This window comes from Hemicordylus capensis, chromosome 4 (genome assembly GCF_027244095.1).
Source record: "Hemicordylus capensis ecotype Gifberg chromosome 4, rHemCap1.1.pri, whole genome shotgun sequence".
Classification (NCBI taxonomy): Eukaryota; Metazoa; Chordata; class Lepidosauria; order Squamata; family Cordylidae; genus Hemicordylus; species Hemicordylus capensis.
The window spans coordinates 246,248,349-246,270,231 of record NC_069660.1 but is presented as its reverse complement, the minus strand read 5'-3'; the positions used below and the strand labels follow the sequence as shown (position 1 = coordinate 246,270,231).

At 44.2% G+C, this 21,883-nt stretch overlaps 1 protein-coding gene across 5 annotated transcripts in view; it reads left to right on the top strand.

Moving 5' to 3' along the window:
• The first annotated feature begins 286 nt into the window (after window positions 1–286).
• The window catches only part of ANKRD29 (ankyrin repeat domain 29), a 40,078-nt gene continuing 18,481 nt past the window's right edge, over window positions 287–21,883 (top strand). Inside the window, exons 1-4 of one of the 5 annotated variants that reach the window (XM_053246922.1) lie at window positions 287–698; window positions 10,042–10,152; window positions 14,045–14,143; window positions 18,086–18,184. In XM_053246922.1, the coding sequence (XP_053102897.1) occupies window positions 663–698; window positions 10,042–10,152; window positions 14,045–14,143; window positions 18,086–18,184 (345 nt within the window). In that variant the 5' untranslated portion in view covers window positions 287–662. Of the gene's footprint in view, window positions 699–10,041; window positions 10,153–14,044; window positions 14,144–18,085; window positions 18,185–18,487; window positions 19,620–21,883 lie in introns of those variants that run through there. The other 4 variants (XM_053246924.1, XM_053246927.1, XM_053246923.1 and 1 more) reach the window with 4 other exon arrangements.

The following is a 21,883-nucleotide window of genomic DNA, read 5'->3' as shown; positions in this document are numbered from 1 at the left end:
CCTGTGAAGTAGGTTAGGCTGAGAGACGTGACTGGCCCAGAGTCACCCAGCTAATATCATGGCTGAATGAGGATTTGAACTCAGGTCCCCCCGGTCCTAGTCCAGCACTCTAACCACTACACCACGCTGGCTACTTCTTCTTCTTTTAGGTTGTTTCCATTAGCTCGGAACAACAAGATCCCAAATCGGAGTTCCTTGAATTTGATTATTAATGCACGATCAGTCAGACAGAGAGAAGATAGCATCGCGTTGCAAAGACCGAGTGGCTAAAACGTGCCGACTGAGCTGGTGGGTGCCGTTCTTCGTGCCCTGCAGCACCAGAGTTGCAAGCTCAGGAGCTGCGGGCTTGCGAGTGTGTAACCCAACCGGGCGAGGGAAATAAAACAATTCTCCGAGGAGGCAGTGATGAGCGAGCAAAGCATGCAGCTCCCGAAGAGCAGCAGGCCTCGTGCTGCTGGCTGGCTGGCTGGCTGCCGCCTCTGTTACCCAGACGCCGGCTCGGGCGGGTGCGGTGCTGCTGCCTGCAGCCAGACGCAGCTCTACTCCAATCCCTCTGCAAAGCGAGTCAATGGTCGCGCTTCTGCTGCCGACGCCGGAAAAGGCCCGCCAAGCTCTGCAGCAGCCGGGGAAGCGATACGGCGGCTCCACTGGATGTGTCCGGCATGAACTGCTTTGCGGATTACAAGATGTCTTTTAAGGTAAGCACTAACCGCTCAGCCGCTCTGGGGCTGGGGACGGGAGTCTTCCTGCGGCGGTGACCTCCTGTTAGCACTGCAGATAGTCGTGCAGGCCCGGCTGAGCAGCTTCCTCTGTTTTGGTGGCGGCTCTTCAGGGGCGCTTTCCTCGCTTAAGCGCCGCCAGCAGCTGGTCAAGAGACAAATGTTTGCTTTCGGACTGAAACAGCCATTGGAAAGCATTGAAAGGTTAACCCGGGGTAGTTTGGGGGGCGACTCCTCGTGCCTTTCCAGGTTTCAGTTGCACCGGGCACAGGCTGTGGGGTGGTGCCTTGCCCTTTGCCCTGTCAAACCTTCGTTCTCCTAATCCCAGGGTGTGTGAGGGTTGGTCGTCGATCCTGAGAGATGAGGAGAGAGTTTTCCAGTCTGTACATGCTCAAAAGCGCCCTTTCCCCCCCTACTAGTAGTACTTCACACAGTGCAGGGTGGAGTCTTAGCAAAACCAACAGCTAGCGGGCGAGGAGCCGCGTGGCACGACAGGATCCTTCCTGCACAGAGCAGACAAATTCTCCGAAATTGTATTTTTTGAGGAGGCTGCAAAGAAAAGATTTCATGGTGGATTTAAGAACACTAATCAGTCTAGGGTTCCAAAGAATGGCATATTGCAAAACAACAGACCTGAAAAGAGCAGTTTTTCAATTTAAAAACAGAACATAAAGCTAAAACAATTTCTGCACATGTCATACCAAACCCTTTTGCAACAAGTAACTTTTGGCTGCTTTCTGAAATTGAAGAAAAGATGGAGCTAGGCAGGCTTCTCCGCAGTAAGGGAGTTAAAAAAGCAAAAGCAAAAGTCAATGTTTCCGAACTGGTAGTGGGGGGATGTAATTGTGCTTATGTCTGTAGCTTTTTAGCAGTGGTGAGATACCTTTTATACACACACACAAAGTTTGCAGTCGTTGAAGTTACTTAACTCTTGATTTTATACACACACACACACACCCAGTACAGGGATAGTGTGTTTGTGTGTTGTCTGTGTACAGAGACTCACTATTCCTATACCAGAAGGGTTCCTGTATAGGATAAATTCGATATCTATCTATATAGGGCATTACTGCTCACAGTACTTGCTTACAATAGGGACTGCAGTTAGTATATGAGTCCTTTATCATATGACTTATCAAAAAACAAGAGGCAGTTGATAATAGCACTGATACATTCTTCTGGAATTATGCAGTTGATGTACTATTTTAAAAATGGATTTCTGTTCAGTACTATTTACTGATATATTATTTTTATTATCACATTATTTACATATTCACATATCATATTATTTACACACAGTCTGCCAGATGTTATTGACTGGATTTGGTACTTTAATTATCGGTCCCTTTCCAAGGGTCTAGGATAACTAAAGAAAAATTAAAGATAGCATTGTAGTATTTGTGCTGTCCTGAGTAGTGTGGCCTTCTGTAGCTGATGTTATTTATACTTTTATTCATTTATTTTATTTCTATACTGCCCTTCCAAAAATGGCTCAGGGCAGTTTACACAGAGAAATAATAAACAAATAAGATGGATCCCTGTCCCCAAAGGTCTCACAATCTTAAAAAACAAAACAAAACATGAGATAGACACCAGCAACAGTCACTGGAGGTATGCTGTGCTGGGCGTGGATAGGGCCAGTTACTCTCCCTCTGCTAAATAAAGAGAATCACAATGTTAAAGGTGCCTCTTTGCCAAGTTAGCAGGGATAGTTTTATGTTTCTCTTCAGCCTGCATCTTATTATATTACCTTTTGTTCCACTTTGTGATTATGTGTTTTCATCAGTTTGAACTGACTTGATTGAAGTTAAGTGCTTTATTAGTCTCTGACAAACTTGATGGGTCAAATATGCATGTATGCCAGACCATTTTGAGTCCATGATGCTACCCAAATTCCAAGCAGATAGGTGTGGTGGTTTCTGTGCATGCACACTTTTTAAAGTTTTGAGGTTTGACTTTTTGCCATTTAAATCGCCATGATCAGAGCATTTGGGATAGGAACAGTGTTAAAAAACAAACAAACCTCTCATTAGCAGTCCAAATTAATGCACAGCCCTATCCCAGAATTCCTAATTCTTTGCTTCCTCCTCACTGCTTCAAGGGAGGAATTCTCATTAGCAGCAGTGACGCTTACCGGTGAGTAAGTCTCACTGTTGTTTACATGAAAGGGAGCAGGCCTTTATTTTTTAAAAAATAAAAGTGTTGGGGAGAATCTTAATAACAATAATACTGGTCTCAGTTATTTTAAAAAGGCAAAGGGCATTTATTTATTTATATACCACCTTTCATCTTATTATTATTATTATTATTATTTTTACATTTATATCCTGCTCTTCCTCCAAGGAGCCCAGAGCGGTGTACTACATACTTGAGTTTCTCTTTCGCAACAACCCTGTGAAGTAGGTTAGGCTGAGAGAGAAGTGACTGGCCCAGAGTCACCCAGCTAGTTTCATGGCTGAATGGGGACTTGAACTCGGGTCTTCCCAGTCCTAGTCCAGCACTCTAACCACTACACCATGCTGGCTCGCTTAAGACTTCAGGCTGGTTAACAACAAGATTAAAACAATAAAATAAAATGTAAATTAAAAAAACAAGGAACAAACACAGGTAACAATTTAAAGAGAGAAAGGGGCAACTCATTGGCCAAAAGCCTGAATAAAAAGTGCAGTCTTCACTTTTCTCATTGTGACAAATGCAGACCTCCATCATCTTGAAGCAAGAGCATCATGTCTCACAGATCCTCCCTTCACTAATTCCCTGATCTTATCTGACACAGGAGATAGGGCCACTTTGCATCTCACCACACGGAGGGGAGGAAATTAGAATACTCTTTGAACTATGGACAGGTGTGAGACCCACAGTCCCTGGAGCCAGATCACCCCCTCCCTCATGGCTTTAAAGCTAGAGGCAAAGGCCTGGCCAGTGTTCACCCTTTTCCAGCTGCAAATGGGTATTCCACAGGAGAAGCTGTAGAGCAGGCATCCCCAAACTGCGGCCCTCCAGATGTTGCTGAACTACAACTTCCAGCATACCCAGCCACAAAAAAATTGTGTCTAGGGATGCTGGGAGTTGTAGTTCAGCAACATCTGGAGGGCCGCAGTTTGGGGATGCCTGCTGTAGAGAGTAATAATGCTCTCCCAACGAAGGACCTGTCTACTGATAGACTAAGGTAAAACTCGGTTCTAGTCAGTTAGTAATTTTTTTTGTATTTTCTTTTGAATCCCTGTATTCCTTATTTTACTCCCAATTCCACCCTATTTTCCCCCCAATTCCTTATTCTGTGTGCAACCCATTTCTTAATAAAGTTCATATACTTACAAGTAGATTCAGTCTGATTTAACAGGTTCTGAAGGGTTAACTTGCAGAACTCTTTCCCATGTGTCTCATAAGGTCATTCGCTACTGTCCTGTTGTTTTCAGCATAATATCTTGTTGTCTTGAGCTGGGTTGTGTGGACTCTGGCTGTACAGTGCCTGTTAAGTCCCAAGCCAGAGAGTTCTAGGTTGGTGAAGCCGTGTCTAAGCCTGATCAGTGGCTTTAGATCAGTCTTCAACTGGTGGCAGCCTACCTTGAAGGAGCGGTGTGCTCCTAGATTTGGGATCAGAGCAATCTTTCTGCTGAGAGTAGATTCCAGGAAAGCATAGAGTCACCCCCATTTCTCCACTCTCCTAAATGCTGAGAGAGTGGGAGCTGTGCGGATTTCATCTGTGAGTTCCACAGCCTGGGGACAACAACTGAGAAGGCCCTGTTCCATGTGCTCAACAAATAAGCCTCAGAAAGTGTCGGCATAAGGAGCAGAGCCCTCCCAGACAATCTAGCCAGATGGGGATATTTCAGCTGGGAGCAGGCAGTACCTACAGTATGCAGGGCCCAAGCCATTTAGGACTTTAAAAGTAATTACTAGCACCTTGAATTGTACCCAGAAACAGATTAGCAGCCAGTGCGGTGTCTTCAAGAGTTGAGTCATATGTGCACTGCTAGCAGTCCCAGAGGTCAATCTGGAAGCCTCATTCTGCACCAGCTGTAGTTTCAGAATGCTTTTCAAGGGCAGCCCCATGTAGAGTGCATTGCAATAATACAAGTGCTACATGACAGAGGCCAGATCAGCCCTCTCAAGGAAGGGTCAGAGCTGGCGCATCAACCTAAACTGTGCAAAGGCGCTCCTGGCTACCCACCACCAGATAGGAGCAGTGCTGGATCCAGGAGAACCCCTAGCTGCGAACCTACTCCTTCAGAGGGAGTGCAACCCCATCCAGAACAGGCTGAAACCTCATATCCTAATCAGGCTTTCTACCAACCATCATCACCTTTGTCTTGTCAGGATTTAGTACCTGGTTGTTAGCCCCAATCACGGCTTCCAAACCATGGCTCAGACCCTCCTCTGCCTCCCTGGGATCAAGTGACATAGTGAGAGAGAGTGGGGTGCCATCCCCCCCAGCGGTTTCATGTAGATGTTAATCAGTAAGGGGGACAAAATCAAACCCTGTGGAGCCCCACAAGTCAGTGGCCCTGGGGCTCAGCAACAGTTCCCCCATAACACCTTTTGAATCCAACCCTCCAAGTAGGACTCAGCCCCAACTCAGAGAGCTGAACCAGGATACTTGGTCGGTGGTACTGAAAGCCCCTGAGAACCCACAGGGATGCACTCCCTCTGTCCAGTTCCTAGCATAGATCATCCACTGGGGTGTCCAAGATAATTAGCGGAAGTAAAATAGGAAAGGTGTGTGCAGGTGTGGAAGGGAGGCAGCCCTCTGATACATCACCTATGCAGAAAGCCATGCCTCCTTTCATGCAGACAAATTGGCCCTTGGTCTGTCTATACCTTTCCTCATCATACAAGTTGTCCCTCTAGGGTTTTCATGTCAGAATATCTGAGCAATGGGGAAAAAGAACAATAAGGTATTTATTTATTTTATTTTTACATTTCTATACCGCCTTTCGTTAAAAAACAACCCCAAGGCGTTGTTTCATGGGAATCCCCATTTCATGGGAATCTCACACAGAACACCCATGATGTCATGTGGTCACCTTGTAAAATTCTCCATAACAAGCATTGAGCCCTTTTTCATGATCGGAGAAAGAGCTCAAAAGGGGTGAGGGGAGGAAGCCTCCAAAAGCTTACCTCCCCCAGAGACTATCCTCTTGAAGAGTCGGCGCAGAGACTGCGCGCCCAGACGTGCAGCTGCCTCCTCAGGCAGCGTGGAGGTTGGGGGGCTGGGAGTGTCTTCCCTCCCCGAAATACCATAAGGCCCCACGCTAGAGCATGGGGCATTATGGGGATCCCCCTGATGTTGACTGGGAGCCCCACAGAATTCCAGCCTGGGCGGCAAGCATCCGGGGCTGGCAGATGATCGCCAAAATGAGGTTACAAGAGTGCTTGCTCCCTTAAGCAATAGCACTTACATTTATATACCGCTCTAAAGCCGGAGCTCTCTAAGCGGTTTACAATGATTTAGCATATTGCCCCCAACATTCTGGGTACTCATTTTACCGACCTCAGAAGGATGGAAGGCTGAGTCAACCTTAACCTCATTTTGTAGGTGGATTCCAGAGGCAGGCTTGTTGCTGTGCCACCACTGGGAGCCAAGTAGCTCCCCACGGTTCTCACGTGTGGGCAAAAACAGGTTGGGCTTCCTTAGCCCAGTTTCTCCTGCGCTTGAGAACAGCCTCCATGTTCATTGTGAAATAAGCCACCATCAGGAAGGGTCTCTAGAGTGCGCAGCTTCTGAAGAAGAAAAAACAAATACAATGACAGGACTTTCATGGGTGGTGGGGGTTTCAGTTCCAAGTTTGGGGGGCCCTTGACACGGGCCCCCCTCCTTGAGGGGCCCACTTCCTCCTTGCTGTTTCTGGCAGTGCCCAGTATTTGCCCTATTCCTATTTACTGGCTTACCGATCTACATGATTGCCCAGAGGAAGAGGGCAAGGTTGGTGGAGCCTTTCCCTTGCTCCTTGTATTGCTCACTTGCTCAAAAGGGCAATGGAATAAGTAATGACCGCGAGGAGAAGAGGAGTGGCAGTAGCAGGAAAGCAGGGCGCTAGAGATGTTGACTGTGGACCTTGGTGGGTGCCTGCATTCAGGGGCAGCCCTTCCATAAGGAGGCCTCGGGTGCAGGGGGGCCAAAGGGGGTGGCAAGTACAAGGCCCCCCCTCACCAGGGGCATCCACTGCCACTACCTTTTGTTACCCGCTGGGGCATGCTGTTCATTTTCACCTCCTTGGGTACAGTTGCTCTGTATGGTGCTAGTGGAGCAGTGCAGAATATTTGGCTTTGGCTGAAGTTTTCCACAGGCCTAATAAACAGGCAGGAGGCTGCATTTCGGGTCCATGGGAGCCCCCCCTGGCCTGGAGCCTTTCATTGAAGAATACTGACCTATATAAACTTTTCAAATGGAGATTCTTCACCTTTAGTCTAATAAAGCCAGCTCCTATTTCCTCCCTCTATGTTTCTGTGGCTGCCCATACTTGGATAAATAGTTATTGCTTGCAAAGGAAAATGCAGTGAGTAAACTGGACGTCTGTTCTCTCTTTTTGCAGTGTCATTGAGCCTAGCCTAAGCCTAGGACATTTTGATGCCTGGATACAATAGATGTGTCTGACTGCATATCCTCCTAAAGGTCACAGCAAATGTCATAAAATAATATTTAAGCACCATTCTACATTTTAAAAAAGCACAATTCTTTCATATCATCCTCATAAACTTGCACAAAAATTCTCATATGACTTCTCAGAATGCATCCACCACAAAATATATCTCAGTCTAATATTTAGCAAAAACAGTTTATAATCTTAATCTGGAATGTAGTGCCCAAAGTCTTTGCTTCTGTTAATTTTTTTAGCAGACATGGTGGGCTGGTTTACACATAAAAACAAAGCATGTTTGGGATTGGGGGTGTGCACGAACCAAAAATCGTGGTTCAGTTTGAATTTGGATTGAATTTGAACTGAAACGCATGTTGCTGAATCGGTTCAGTCAGACTGACTGACTGGTCCGGTCTGCTTGACTGAACCAGTTTAACGGTTCGAGTGGCTATACTTGTAAATGGGAATCCGGTGAATACAAGTAAAGGGGTGGGTGAATCCTCTAAGGGGTGGCCAGGGGCAACGGTGAGAGAGGGAGTTTAAAGGATGTGTGGAGGCTGGAACTGCGCCACTGCCGCATGGGCAGCTTGCTAAAGAGGCGTGCACACTTGGGCTGCACTGGGGGAGCGAGGTAAGACTTTTAAACTACTTCTCTTGTTGCTCACCCACCTGATGCCAAACCAGTCCGCCCGAACTGGTTCGATTGCAGACCAAACCGCCCCCAGTTTGGTTTGTGACCATGCCACCAAACCGGCCCGGTTCAAGGTGAACTGGCTCAGCATTGAATGTTTTGTGCACACCCCTATTTGGGATTACATAATATATGCTCAAGCACTCCGCTCTGCCCCTCCCTATGCATGTTTCAGTTCAATGAGTTATTTCCTCTAGTGCAAACTATACACATTGCATCTGAACTGGCAACCAATGGTTTGTGCTTGCTCTCCATATCAGGATTGCAAACAAGCCTCAAACCATGGTTTGCAGCAGTAGCAGCTGATGTGGGTGCCCCCGGTGGGGGGTGGGGTGAGAGGCACCTTTAAGCATAAACTAGCCGGTGCTTACCTCCGTTATCGCCACGCCTGAAAGCTGCTCCGAGCAGCTTTGCACCTCTTGTGATGAGGGATCAGCTCCGCCACTCACCTGGCCTCCGCACATACATGGAGGCTATTTGCTAACCACTCAAATGGCCTCCGTCAGGTGAGTGGCTGAGCCGATCCCCCATTGCAGGAAGAGCTGGGCACTGCTTTCGGGTATGGAGGTAATCACCTACTAATATACGCTTAAAGGTGCCTCTCGCCATGTGCCTCCCTCCCCTTCCACCAACAGTGCCTGCAATGGCTGCTACTGGTTTGCAGGGCAAATGCAAACTATTGTTTGCCAATTTGAGTGTAATGGGGAAATATCATTTGTTCTGAGGAGGAAGTAACTCATTGAATCAAAGGGCACAAGGGAGGAGGGAGCGTGAGCACAAGGTTTACTTATATTGTGTCAAATCATGTAACATTTGATGTTACATGTGAAATAAGACATAACCAATTACATAACTGATGGGAGAACTCATCCCGAGCAACATGGGCATTGGTGAGGAAAATCTTGAAGTAGGCAGTGTAATTTTACATGACATACATAGAGGCTTTCTAGAAAATTAACACTTTGTTCACTGACCAACTTGTTGAAATCAGGCTTGATTTCAGAAAATGAGTCTTCTTGTTTCCATTTTTTAAATGTAGTGAACATATTAAATTTACATTGTTTTCAAAATATGATGAGAATTTGCTGAATGATGTGAAGGGAGGAAGGAGCATTTAATTATGGGATATCTTCAACTGGTAATTTAAAAACATGCTTTACAAATTCCTAGTCCCAGGAGCTTTCCCAGACAGCAAGCTTTACTGCGGCTTTTTTGAGAGGCTTTACTGTAAGTTTGAAGTTGCCCAAAAAACCCAAAGCAAAAAGTGGATTTTTTTTTAAACCCCGGCTATAAATCAGGCTACACTGTAACACCCGATGAAAAACCCAAATTGTGTGTTAAGTGCTCCCTGACTTTGGGGTAAATTTTGCTGAAGCTTAGGGTGTCACTTAAAAAAGAAAGAAGAAAGTTCCTTTTCTTGTGCCTTTAATAGAAATTTGCAGAAATTTAGCAGATGCAACTTTTCTTGGCATGGAAATACAATGATGGGGAAAAGTTTCATCTGCTTAATGTTTGCATGTTGTAAACATGCACACGAGCAGAGCCAATAACAACATTGTCAATCTCTAATGAAGCCAAAAGGTTAAAAGCAGTTATTTGCTGCTTGTTTTACAGTGGTCTGATCCCTTTGAATGAACATTGAGGCTTATTCACTCCCATGAGAACTAGAACAAAACACAAATCAGAACAACCTCACACTCCAAACCTACCACAGGTTAGCAACTGTCTGGTCTTTCCAGATAACGCAACCATTTGCACTTTTCTGTTGTCACTGTACTTGCATTAGTGCAGGCCCAATACCCTATAGTACAATATCCTGTTCTTAGTGGTAGCAAGGGAATAGGTTTACTTTGGGGGGATATCTGCTTTTTTGTTCTGCCTGCTAAGAACTCACCCTGCCCCAAACCTGGAGAGTATGTACTGTTAAAATCAAAGGGCCCCTGGCAGAAAAAGATTCCTACCAGAGAGGTTTTGTGAATGGCGGTTTGGACTTAATGATATGAAACAGACTTTAGCTAATTTTTGGTGTGTTTTGGTTTTCCTTTGACAGAAGGAAACACCTCTTGCAAATGCTGCATTCTGGGCTGCAAGGAAAGGAAACTTAGCGCTTCTTCAGCTGCTGTTGAACAGTGGACGTGTAGATGTGGACTGCAAAGACAGTGTAAGACACCTGTGCCTGCATGGCAATATTGTATGATTTGTATCCGTTTCCATCATCCTTTGTGGTAGGGGAGAAAGGACTTACTTTAATGCTTTCATTTTAGTGTCTTGTCCTGTGCTTAAAAGTAAGATTTAAAATCATGTATTGCTTTGGAGTATTTATGAACTAAGTTGCAAATTGCATTAATGTGTAATTCTACAACAGTAAGCATGTATGTTTCATGTTAAATGTGTGGTCCGTAAAGATAGCAATACTGTTCTTGCTTGTTTGGAAGTGAGTCCCATTTGAATTCATTGGGGCTTATTTCCAATTAAACATGATTGGACTGCATCTAGGATTAAAAAGTCCATATACAATGTATAACTGTATTTGAAGGCCACCCTTTAAAAACAGGCATTTGGCCAATGAGTGTCCCACAGCTCTCTTTTTAATGTAGCTGTGTTTTTGTTTTAGCAGTTTTTATTGGTTTTATTCCTGTTTTTATCTTCTTGTTAAGCGCCCTGGGGTCTTCGGACAAAGGGTGATATAAAAATATTAATAAATAATACATGTACATGTATAGCATTTACTCATTAAAAGTCTATTTTGCACACACAATATTGCACATGCAGGAAAGTATTTGATATTTATGTAAATATTACTTTGATTCAGACAATGTTTGAAAGCACATGGTCTAAATATATGCTGGATTCACTTACACCTTGTTTCTATTTCTGAGACTGCTTCTCTAGCCCTGAATAGGAACATAGGAAGTTGCCTTATACTGAATCAGACCATTGATCTATCAAGCTCAGTATTGTCTACACTGACTGGCAGTGACTCTCCATGATTTCAGATGGGTTTTTCCCAACCAGGGAGATGCCAGGGATTGAACCTGGGACCTTCGGCATGCATGCAAAGCAGATGCTTTACCACTGGGCTATGGCAACAACCCTGAATGACTGTGTGCTTTTCAGATTGTCCATAAATGAAAGGGGAGCAATGATACTTATTCACCACAGATCTTCTGATGAAAATGTATGTACTGCTCCAGAAACACAGGCAGAAGGAAACTACTCTAGACATTTATGCATGGTATATACATGTAAGAATAGGATGCATCCAAACATATGTCAATTGCTTCTATTACATTATTTATTAATATAAGATGCTATATCAATATGGGTGGCCCTTGTTATCTGCTGGGGTTCAATTCTTGGATGAAACCGTGGATAATGAAACTGCAGATAACGAGACCTTGTGTGAATGGGAATTGGGGGGGTTAGGTTCCTGGAGGGCCAAAAAGGCCCCAAAAAAGTGTTAAAAGGCAGAAACAAGTGAAATAACTAATAAGTGAAGTGCCATGCTCTCCAGGTCTCCAGCAATGCTCCCCCCCGCCAACCCCCCCCCCAATCCAGCCGATTTTCCATGAAAAATCGGGATATATATATCTCTATATTTTAAAGGAAAGAACTGCAAAATGGTGGCTGGAAATAACCTCAGCGCTAGGCAAAACTGAACTATTTTTTCAACCACGTATAACGAGGTCGGGTCTCCATAGCCTGACCGTGGATACACAAAACCATGGGTGCCAGGTCCGTGGCTGACAGCCACCTGTAGAAGTAAATAAGAATGTAGCAATCCCCTGTGAGGCCTGCCGGTTTAATCTCTTTAAAAGGTTGTCATTGGCATCCAGCAATGAATTTAGAGCAGAGGTTCTGGACCTCAAATGGCTCTGCTACAAGCCCCCTAAAAGCAAATGATGCTGCTGTTGGGGAAATGCATTGAAGATCAGCTGTAAATTAAAAGATAAGAGGATGCAGATGAACCAGCAATGGTGAAGAGCAAATCGGCAATAAGGGAAAAGAAGCAATATTGTTGAATGAGTTACAGCCTCTATACACCAGCTAATCATGACACCTTTTGTTTGCATGTTAGTCCGGAATTTGGCATGGTGAAAGCCGAGAAGGTTTTGCTTAATGAACAATTATCAGAAATCAGTGGTGTCTTTTAGTATCGCTGAATGTCCAATAAATAAATATTCATCCTAGATAAAGGAAGTGAGATTATCACATTTTTCACTGCTACATTTCATTTTAAAGTTGTACAGAGAGGCAAGGATTATAGCTCAGTGGAAGAACATCACTTTATCATTTTAATGCAGTCAGTGACTGGGTGGAAAAGCATCTGCTTTGCATGTAGAAGATTGCTAGCATCAACAGGGCCATTCCCAAATGGTGATTTTACTTTGCTTCACCACAGGAAGGACAGGTGTGCATTCAGACATTGGGCGGATTTATGTTGAAGTCTGTGCGAGATATTGGGGAGCACTCCATACACGATTTGGGTTTTCCCCTGTGCATTGGAGCTTAGCCTGCATTACCATTGCGCTAAAAAGTTCCACTTTTTACAATGGCTTTTTGGATACTTTTTGGATACAAAATTTCTCTCCATACCTTTTTTTATTGTGTAAGTTAAAACATAAAAAGGAAACTGCAACAAAGAACAGACGTTTCGCCATATATATGTCAGCTTCAGTGTTCTATGTCCCACTGTTTAAAATCCACACTCCTATATCCACGACTTTCCCCAATCCAATTAAGTACCTGGTTAATACGTTACTGTTATTCCATTATGTTTGTTTTTCATATGTATCGAACATGGTTTTTCCTGTTTATGTATTTAGAATCTGCTAGGTGTTCTTTGAATTTGGTGACCAGATCTCTTCCTGCTTCCCCTATGTCATTTTCTGGAGAGAGGTTATTTTAGCAGATCCATCATGCATATTATGTCGCCATTATATCAACTACTTCAATATATCCAATATTCATGGATGTTTCTTCTGAGATATATGGAGGGGCCATGCTGATAGAACACCTTTTCTTAAAGCCTCACTTTTTTCATTTTTTAAAAAATTACTTGTTGATCTTGCAGAACATTGTTTTGTGCACCTGCATGGTGCATTTTGTGCTCCTCTTTTGATAAAATATATCTCGTTTTTCCCCTTTTGAAAAGCCTCCTGACTCTGTTTGATTCCCAGTGGTACTTTATGGTGAACATAAGTGCATAAGTAGGCTTTTTAAAAGGCCTCACTTCTTACTGTCTTCTTCTTTTAAACATTTGTTTGGTGATCTTGCGGAAGTTCATATTCACTTGTACCCTCATGGTGTGGGTGCATACGATGTTCTGCAAGATCACCAAGCAAGGTTTAAAAAATATATAGCAAAAGGCAAAGCTTAAAGAAAAGTTCTTATGTTCACCATAAAGTACTCCCAGGTTTTTTTCCCCCATACACCATTCAAGTCCGTATAGGGTGTACCACTCCCAGTGTACAACTCTGGGAGTGGTACACCCTACATGGATTTGAATAGTGTATGGGAAGGAACCACCAGGAACCCTATTAAAACAGCCCTATGTGAATGTCCCCCAGGTTTCTTCAAATTATTGCGTTTATATGCGGCTAATACATTACCTTATAACTGGCTCTACTTTACCCCACAATTATGCGGTTTAGCCCACAGTCTGGGAAAGGCCTCGGTGGGCTGGGAAATACCTATCTGAAACACTGGAGAGCTGCTGTTAGTCACTGTAGACAATACTGAGCTAGATGGATCAATGGTATGAGGCAGCTTGGTGTGAGGCAGCTTTCTAGGCAACCTGCGTCAGAGGTGCTAGAACTCATTTCTGCTTGGATGCAGAAATGCATCCTCAAACACTTTCTCATCCCCCTCTGCATCCTTCAGGTGTGGGAGCTTTCAGAAATTACTTAATAGTGATGGTGAGGCATCTTGCACAAGTTCAAGGTGCTTTTTTCTCGATTCTGCCTGTTGTTGCAGATAAATTATTTGGGAGCTTCAGATTAGTATGGTTTGTTATACATTTCACATATTGATTTGTATTTCTTTCTGCCCAGTTTGGTTCAACAGCTCTTATGGTAGCTTCATTCTATGGCCATAAAGAATGTGTGCGAGAATTGGTGCTGCAAGGAGCCGATATCAATCTTCAGAGAGAGGTACACTAAAATTCTGTATTAAAGAGGTAATGCAGAAGAGACCCCCCAGCTAAAAATACGAAGGGATAGTTCAAGACTTCTTAATATATTGTCAAATAATAGTTATATTTAGTGTTTGTGTAGCACATTCAAGGGTTCAAAGCACTTCATGTTAATTATCTTTGTGAATGGGGAACTTTGTGTGTAGGTATTTCAAGCAGGGACATAGGAAGGTTGGTGGCAGTCCCTCAACAGACTATGTGATTGTGTTCTGATGCCAGCTACACCTCTTGTATCGACATGCTGATGCTGGCACAAGAGATGTGGCCAGTGTTGAAACTTGGAAGCAACACCCATCACCCTCTCAAACTCCAAGTGGTTTGTTTGCTGGCTGGGTGTGTGCACTGTGTGGGTGACCACAGCCCCATGGTGGCCTCTGGACACCGGCAGCCCAGGAACGTTAGTCCCCCACTTGCTCCACGGTGGCTATGCCACTGATATAAAGATTTCTAGTAGTGGATGTCCTCCTGGAGGCAATGGCTGACATTCCCTGCAGTGCTAGGACAACAGAAGAAGTCCTGATTGATTGATTGATTGCTGTCAAGTCAGTGTTGACTCTTAGCGACCACATAGACAGATTTTCTCCAGGATGATCTGTCTTCAACTTAGCCTTTAAGGTCTCTCAGTGGTGCATTCATTGCTGTCGTAATCGAGTCCATCCACCTTGCTGCTGCTGGTTGTCGTCTTCTCTTTCCTTCAACTTTCCCCAGCATTAGGGACTTCTCAAGGGAGCTGGGTTTTCTCATAATGTGTCCAAAGTATGATAGTTTGAGCCTGGTCATTTGTGCCTCGAGTGAAAATTCTGTATTTGTTCTATGATCCATTGGTTTGTTTTCCTGGCTGTCCTGGTTTCCTCAAAAGTCTTCTCCAGCACCAAAGTTCAAAAGCGTCAATGCCTTTTCTATCTTGCTTCTTCAGAGTCCAGCTTTCGTATCCATAGAGTGTCACGGGAAAAACCATTGTCCAAATGATTCTAATCTTTGTAGGTATAGACACGTCATGGCATCTAAATATCCTTTCCAAGGCCTTCATTGCAAGCCTTCCAAGTGTTAGTCTGTGGCAAATTTCTTGACTGCTGGATTCTTTACTGTTGATGATTGATCCTAAGAGGCAGAAGCTATCCACTACTTCAATGTCTTCATTATCAATTCTGAGACTGGTTGCTGTATCCGTTGTCATTAGTTTAGTCTTCTTGACATTTAGTCATAGACCCATTTTTTCACTGTGCTTCTTGACTTTCATTACTAGAGCTTGCTGATCATCTGCATTCTCAGCTGTCAGAGTGGGGTCATCAGCGTTGCACAAGTTATTGATGTTTCTTTCTCTAACTTTAAAACCACAGAAGAAGTTCTATAGGGATGCAAAAGGGTTGGAAACTAGCTGCAGTTCTTTTTCAGCCCAGCGGTGGGGGGGTAGGTGGGTGTTTGCTACTCTCTCCTCCCTCCTAAAAGGCTGCAGTGAATAGTCCTTTAGGAGGGAGGAGAGCACAATGAAAATTGCCCCCTCCCCATCCTCCACTTCTGCTGGCCTGGGGAAGAAGCAGTTAGTTTTCAGCCTCTTTGCATCCCCACAGTGCTTCTTCTGTTGTCCTAGTACTGGAAGGAATGTCAACCAATTACTGCACAAAGGTTGGCGAATTTGATTAGCCCTGAAATAGGAGTAATTTGTTTTGTCAGGAGGTTGCAGTGTCTTTGACTGGTGATAGATAACAGCAATGAGTCAGCATGGTGGCAGTGATATTCTGAATTTCCTAATTCCTTCCAACCAGGATACCAGCATCTTGTTGTAGGGCTGTTAAGACTCTCCTGGGCTTTTGTGCAGTCAGGAGGGACCACTTCCCATTAAACTGCAGCTGTAATCACACTCAGACTGACTCAGTTGGAGATGAATATTATCCCGTGATGGTGCATCTAATCATCCTCTTTTGGGCCAGCCTTTTAAAGTACCCAACTCAAAGGGTATAAGAAGGTATAACTATCTCTAACCTGTACGAATTCTTCTAAATGCAACCATCAATGACTGTGTCATTTTAATCAGTAGTAAGGGTTAGGGTTGCTGCTTTTTTAACTGGTAAGCCTCCTATGTCTTTAACAGCTGTGTGACAAGCAGAAGGTCACAAGTGATGATTTCCTCAGCACTTCATCTCTGTGCTGCAAAAAGCTTCGCTCATTAAATTGTTATGCTGTTGTTAACGACATAGATGTCTTCTGAGAAAAAAATAGCAACAACTCTGATTACTTGGCATAAAGAAAATTCTTTCTAGAAGCAAAATTGCTACTTGCACTGACTGATATGTGGCCTGCCTAGACTTGCATTAGAATTGTTCAGAAACTCGGCCTGATAATGGTCTTGAAAGAGTCCCAGAGCTTGAAATCATTTTCAACTGATGAGCAAAAATGGGGACAGATCAAAAGGATGATGCAGTTCTCTACTGTTTACAAAGTAGGTATGTATACCTGCTTTGGTTACCTGGAATTAGGATAATCCTTTTGCTGACACCAGCAAATACGACACTGCCAACTTTAACAGTGGATAACATTATGCTTACATGAATGTAAGTAGGTTAAAATTGCTTAGGACTAGCTGGTTCATGACGTTTATCCAACAGAGCACTTAATGTATGTGAATATTTCCATTATCTCTTTGAATGGATGCATCTGAAGACCTAGAAAAATAAAAAGCTCATGTGACCACTAGATCTATCTCTAAGAATCAGTGGCAGCTGGTGGAGGCTGGGGCAGGGGCCAGAGTGGAAGACAGAGTCTACCTTTAACTCCAGGTAAGTTCTGCTGCCATTGCCTGGCATCCCAAGTGGACAACATGCTGCTCGCCTGGCTCAGCTGACCAATGTTGGCTGCACAGTAGCCATTTGAGGGGTCAGCTTTTGCTGAGCTGATCTCTCAGATGGCTGCCGTGCAAGCATATTGGCCAACAGAGCAGCAGGGTGAGTGGCTCGTCATCCATTCAGGATGACGGACAGTGGCAGCGGGAGCACTTACCTGGAGTTAAAGGTATACTCCACCTTCTGCACCACCCACCCAGCTTTTACCAGCCGCCACTGTTGAAACTCTTTCAGAACATAGCTACGGGCAGGGGTGTAGCTATAATTGAGCAGATGGGTTCAAAGAACCCGGGCCCCAAGCTCCTGAGTGCCCCCCCAGCTCCACCCCTCTCTATTTTCTTCATTATCTCCCACACTCCAAGGGGCCATCGGGGAGAGGGTGAACACGGGTCCCTCTCCCCAAGCTATGCCCCTGGCTACGGGATCAGAAAGGCATAGGAACAGTTCTCTATTACTTTATCGTGTTTTATATATAGATGGTAACATGCACACCTGTAAGGGACCACCTGGTAAATAGTATTCTATATTAGCCCCAGAAACATCTGTTCAAGATTCTTGTGTTAGCAGAAATTTGGAAGTCCTCCTTAATTCCCTGAATCAGCAGGTACAGTAGTGTTAATAAAGCTGAAGGGAGGAAGGCTATTTATGAGCTTGACCCCAGGGCCTTCAACCAAGAAAGCACATGCCACTGAACAGATATTCTGTTTCCTCCTCTCATCACAGCTGCGTGGCAGACATTTGACATGTACAACCTTTCCTAGCTTTGCTTCTCCATGCCAGAAAAAGTGGCATCTGTTGAATTTTGACCTTGTCATGCAGCTAGTGCTGTTGCTAGTACAGGAGCTTTGCCAGAAAAGAAGGTGGCAATTCTAGGATCTTCTAAAGTGGATCCATGTGGGGAATGCCCCTATTGAAGAGTGTCTATTGCTAGATAGAAGCATTTGAGTTCACCTAAGACTTCAGGTAGCACCAACCCTGGTGGGGGGGAAATAGCTTGTACTTATTTCAAATGAAATGTACCTACATGTCTAACAAATGGGCTTTGTGTTTCTTATTTCCAGTCTGGTGCCACTTCCTTGTTCTTCGCTGCACAACAAGGCCACAATGAGATTGTGAAGTTTCTCTTTGAGTATGGAGCCTCCACAGAGTTTAAAACCAAAGTAAGAGGTTATGCTTGGCTTTAACATGTGGGTGAATTTAGGAAGGAAGGAAGGAAGGGTTGCTGTTTTCTTCTGATCTGAAACTTGGCATAAAGAGGAAGCAAGAGGCCCATGAAATAATTTTGCCTCTTACCATATTTGCTGGCAGAATATTAATGCAGGTCTGGCTTTTATTGCTTAGCTTTCATTGCGCAAGTGCCACTCCTTTTCCTTTACCGTTTTTCATTTTGAAAGGGCATAGGCAAAGCTAGCTAGATAGATTGTCCTTTTTATGCTGTCCAGTGGTGCAAAAGCAAGCAAGCGGCAGTAAAAGCGAAAAGGGCTCTGTGCTTGGATGTCCAGATTGTAATCGTATGGAATTCACTGCTGCAGGCAATTAAGAAGCTGGGTTTTTAAAGATGCTGTCACTTCATGTTCAACATGACAGAAGTAGCTACCGTATATCTGCCGGGATAAGACGAAATAACTCGGTATGGCTGTCAGATAACTGTGGCCTGAATTGTAAAGGAAGCTTTCCTTTCTGTATTCACAGCCACCTGCGCAACTCTTTGTACTAAGAGTGTTTAAGATAGTGGATTTCCACAGCTTGAGCTAGCATGGACATGCGTGTGGTTCATGCAAGAAGCTGTCATCTTGCCATAACCTTCTCCATTATTGTGCCACTTGAGTGACCTCTTCATTGTGGGGCAGAATCTTTCAGGGGTGAATGTACGGTCATCTTGCCATATCATGCTGCAGGATACCTGTTGAAACATTCCCCTTGCTGTGAATTTCTCTGAATAGGAGCAAATGAAGTATGGAAAGGAGCAAATGAAGCACAGAAATGCACAAATGCAGAAGTGATCTTAGGGTCTTAAGGAAGAAAAATTCTTTTGGAGGAAGGAAGAGTCACCTCACACTGACACACCAGCTCCCCCTTGGCTGGCTGGCTTATTTTGGGCATTTATGTACAGCTTTTCAGGCAAACCTCCTAAAGCAGCTTGTATAAAAACATCAATAAATAACCATACAAAAAGCAACCTGTTTATATCTTTATATGTTGTGCTCTTTAGGTTTGTCTCTTTTCTCTCCTTCCCTCAGAGCAAGATGGCAGTTGGTGGTGGCAGTTGAGGGAAAGAGGGGCCACATCAGCTAGAACATAGGAACTGGATGGTGGGAGCTCCCCCAGGCTGCGTCTGTCTCTTCTTTTCTCCCCTCAGAGCATGTTGGTCCCTGCCTGGTTGCTCTGTGAAGAATATGTGCTATCTTAAACACTCTTATGACTTCCCCATCAGGGTATGTCATGGCCAGGAATGCCCCACTTTCCTGGACTTCTGGACTGATTGTCAGTGATCTGCTTGATGAAAGACTAGGCCAGCTAGAATTTATCATCATAACCTCAAATGCACAGCAATACATTGCTCTTCAGATTGTAACACCTTGCATTGCAGTGAAGGTTAGTTTGTAAAAGCATCCTGTGATCGGAGAGAGGTGCTGCTGTTTGTCCCGAAATGGTTAATAGCTGTAGCACAGACTAATCGGTTCTGAATGCTCAGCATTAGGAGTATAATGTCTGCCTTTGATTTCTGGTTGAAAAGGCCTCATATGCGTAATCACAGCATGGCTATTTCTTAGTAACTGCTGTGATTATGCGGATGCCTCTGTTCGGATTTGCTGATGTGCAATTGTGCTAGTACTGGCTTTGTCAGAATTTCCAGTGCCTTTGCCAGCATCAGCAATGCCGCCACCGCCTCAGCTTCTAACTCCCCACAGATGTAGCCAGAATTGTTCCAAAATTAACATGAGACAAAAAAATCCCGCCTCACAAAGTACTATAAAAAGTACAGCTGTGGTTAGCAATGTGGACCACCTTCCACATGAGGGGCCAGTAAAACGCTGCACTGCATTTTAAGTGAGGGCAAGTAGGGGAATGCGTGTGTCTCTGTTGTAAGAATTTGGAGATTGTCTTTTCCAGCTCCTTTGCCCTTTATGTGTATACAGCTGCTCAGTCCAGAAACAAGAGTACCCATGTGTGCTTGTCATTGCAGGGAGGTGGTAGTTTCACTACAACACAGGTGCATGTGGTTTACTATTTAGAAGTATATGCTTGCATTTTGGAAAAGACGTGCTAGGAGATTACAGAATCTAGAAAGCCATAATGCTCAACACTCTGCCCAGTAGGCAGTCCTGTTCTGCTCCAAATGGCTTCCATAATTCAGATAGTTGGTCGTACAGATAGAAATTGGGGCTGTGGGTGGGGTGGGAGTTTATAAATGCCAGTTTATCAGGGGATATAGAAAATAGTGGCTGCTGGCCTTGACTAGATTTACTTGAGGAAATCCCATTAAATGACCAGTCCTGCCTCTTTTGTAAGAATGTCTGGTGGTGATCTAGGACAAGATCTTTTCCCAGTCTCTTTGTGGAATGCCCTTCCTCTGGAGATCAGGCTTGGACTGGCCCACAGGGCAACAGGGCATATTCCTGGTGCACCCCACTCCACTCGGCAGCAGTGAATACTCCCACCCTTAAGTACCCATTTTGCTCAAAACCTAGTGCCCTCCCCACATACATTCCACCGTCCTCTCAGTGCCCCCAGTCCAGCTCTGCTGGAGATCTGTCAGTCAGATCCCTTCTCTGGCTGCCTTTCATCAGAGTTAAACGTTTCTTTTCTGGTGTGCATTCTCTGGTTAATTGGTTGCATCTGTTGTGTCACTGTAACTATCCTGCTTGAAGTAGGCAGCTTCTTCTCTGTTGCCTCTGAGGGCAGGACTAGAACCAGTGGGTTGAAATTATAAGGAAGCAGATTTAGGTGAGTCTAGACACTGGGAAGAATTTCCTAACTGTAAGAGCTGTTTTGATAGTGGAACACTCTGCTTCGTGTAGTGGTGGGCTCTCCTTCACCGGAGGTTTCCAAACAGAGGCTGAATGGTCATCTGTCTGGGTTGCTGTGCTGGTTGGACTAGAAGACCCCAAGCACTGTTCCCTCTAACAGGGATTCCCAGATGTTGTTCATGACGTTTGGACAGATAACATGATGGCTGGACTTTCAGCTTTTTTACCCTTTCCCCCCTTTTTCTTCTTTTTATTGCAATGAGGTTACAATATATAAACATGATCAATGATAATAATAATATAAGTGAATATAACTAGAAAGAAAGAAGAAGAAGAAATCCCTTAAACAGAGCTTAACTTAATGAGATATAACCAATTCAGGAGGGGGGGAAATGGGATAAGGGGGGGGAGAAAAAAGAAAAACACACATCCTCTTCAAGGATATACACCCTGTATTTCAAAGCACAAACAACTCTCTAAAGTTCAACCAAATCACTGAAAATTCCTCTTCTTTACCTTGCCAACAAAAAAAACAACATGTACCTCGTTCAAATGCTGAGAGGGAACACATATCAGTAATCCAAAGCTGCAATTCAGGAGTGAATTTGGCCTTCCAGTGTTGTATTATAACAACACTTTTTGCAACACCCCAAGCATGAAGAATCCACAATTCTTGATGTAGTGTAGATTCCATATGCTGGGGATATACCCAAAACAACATGAACATCCTTAATGGGCAATTATAACTATAATGTCATATCAACCGCCTTGTGAATTTTAAGCCAAAATAGTGCAATAACCGGACAGGACCAAACCATATGCATAAGAGTGCCCTCATACAGATTATACCGCCAACATCTAGCAACCTGCAACCATTCCTTATTGCAC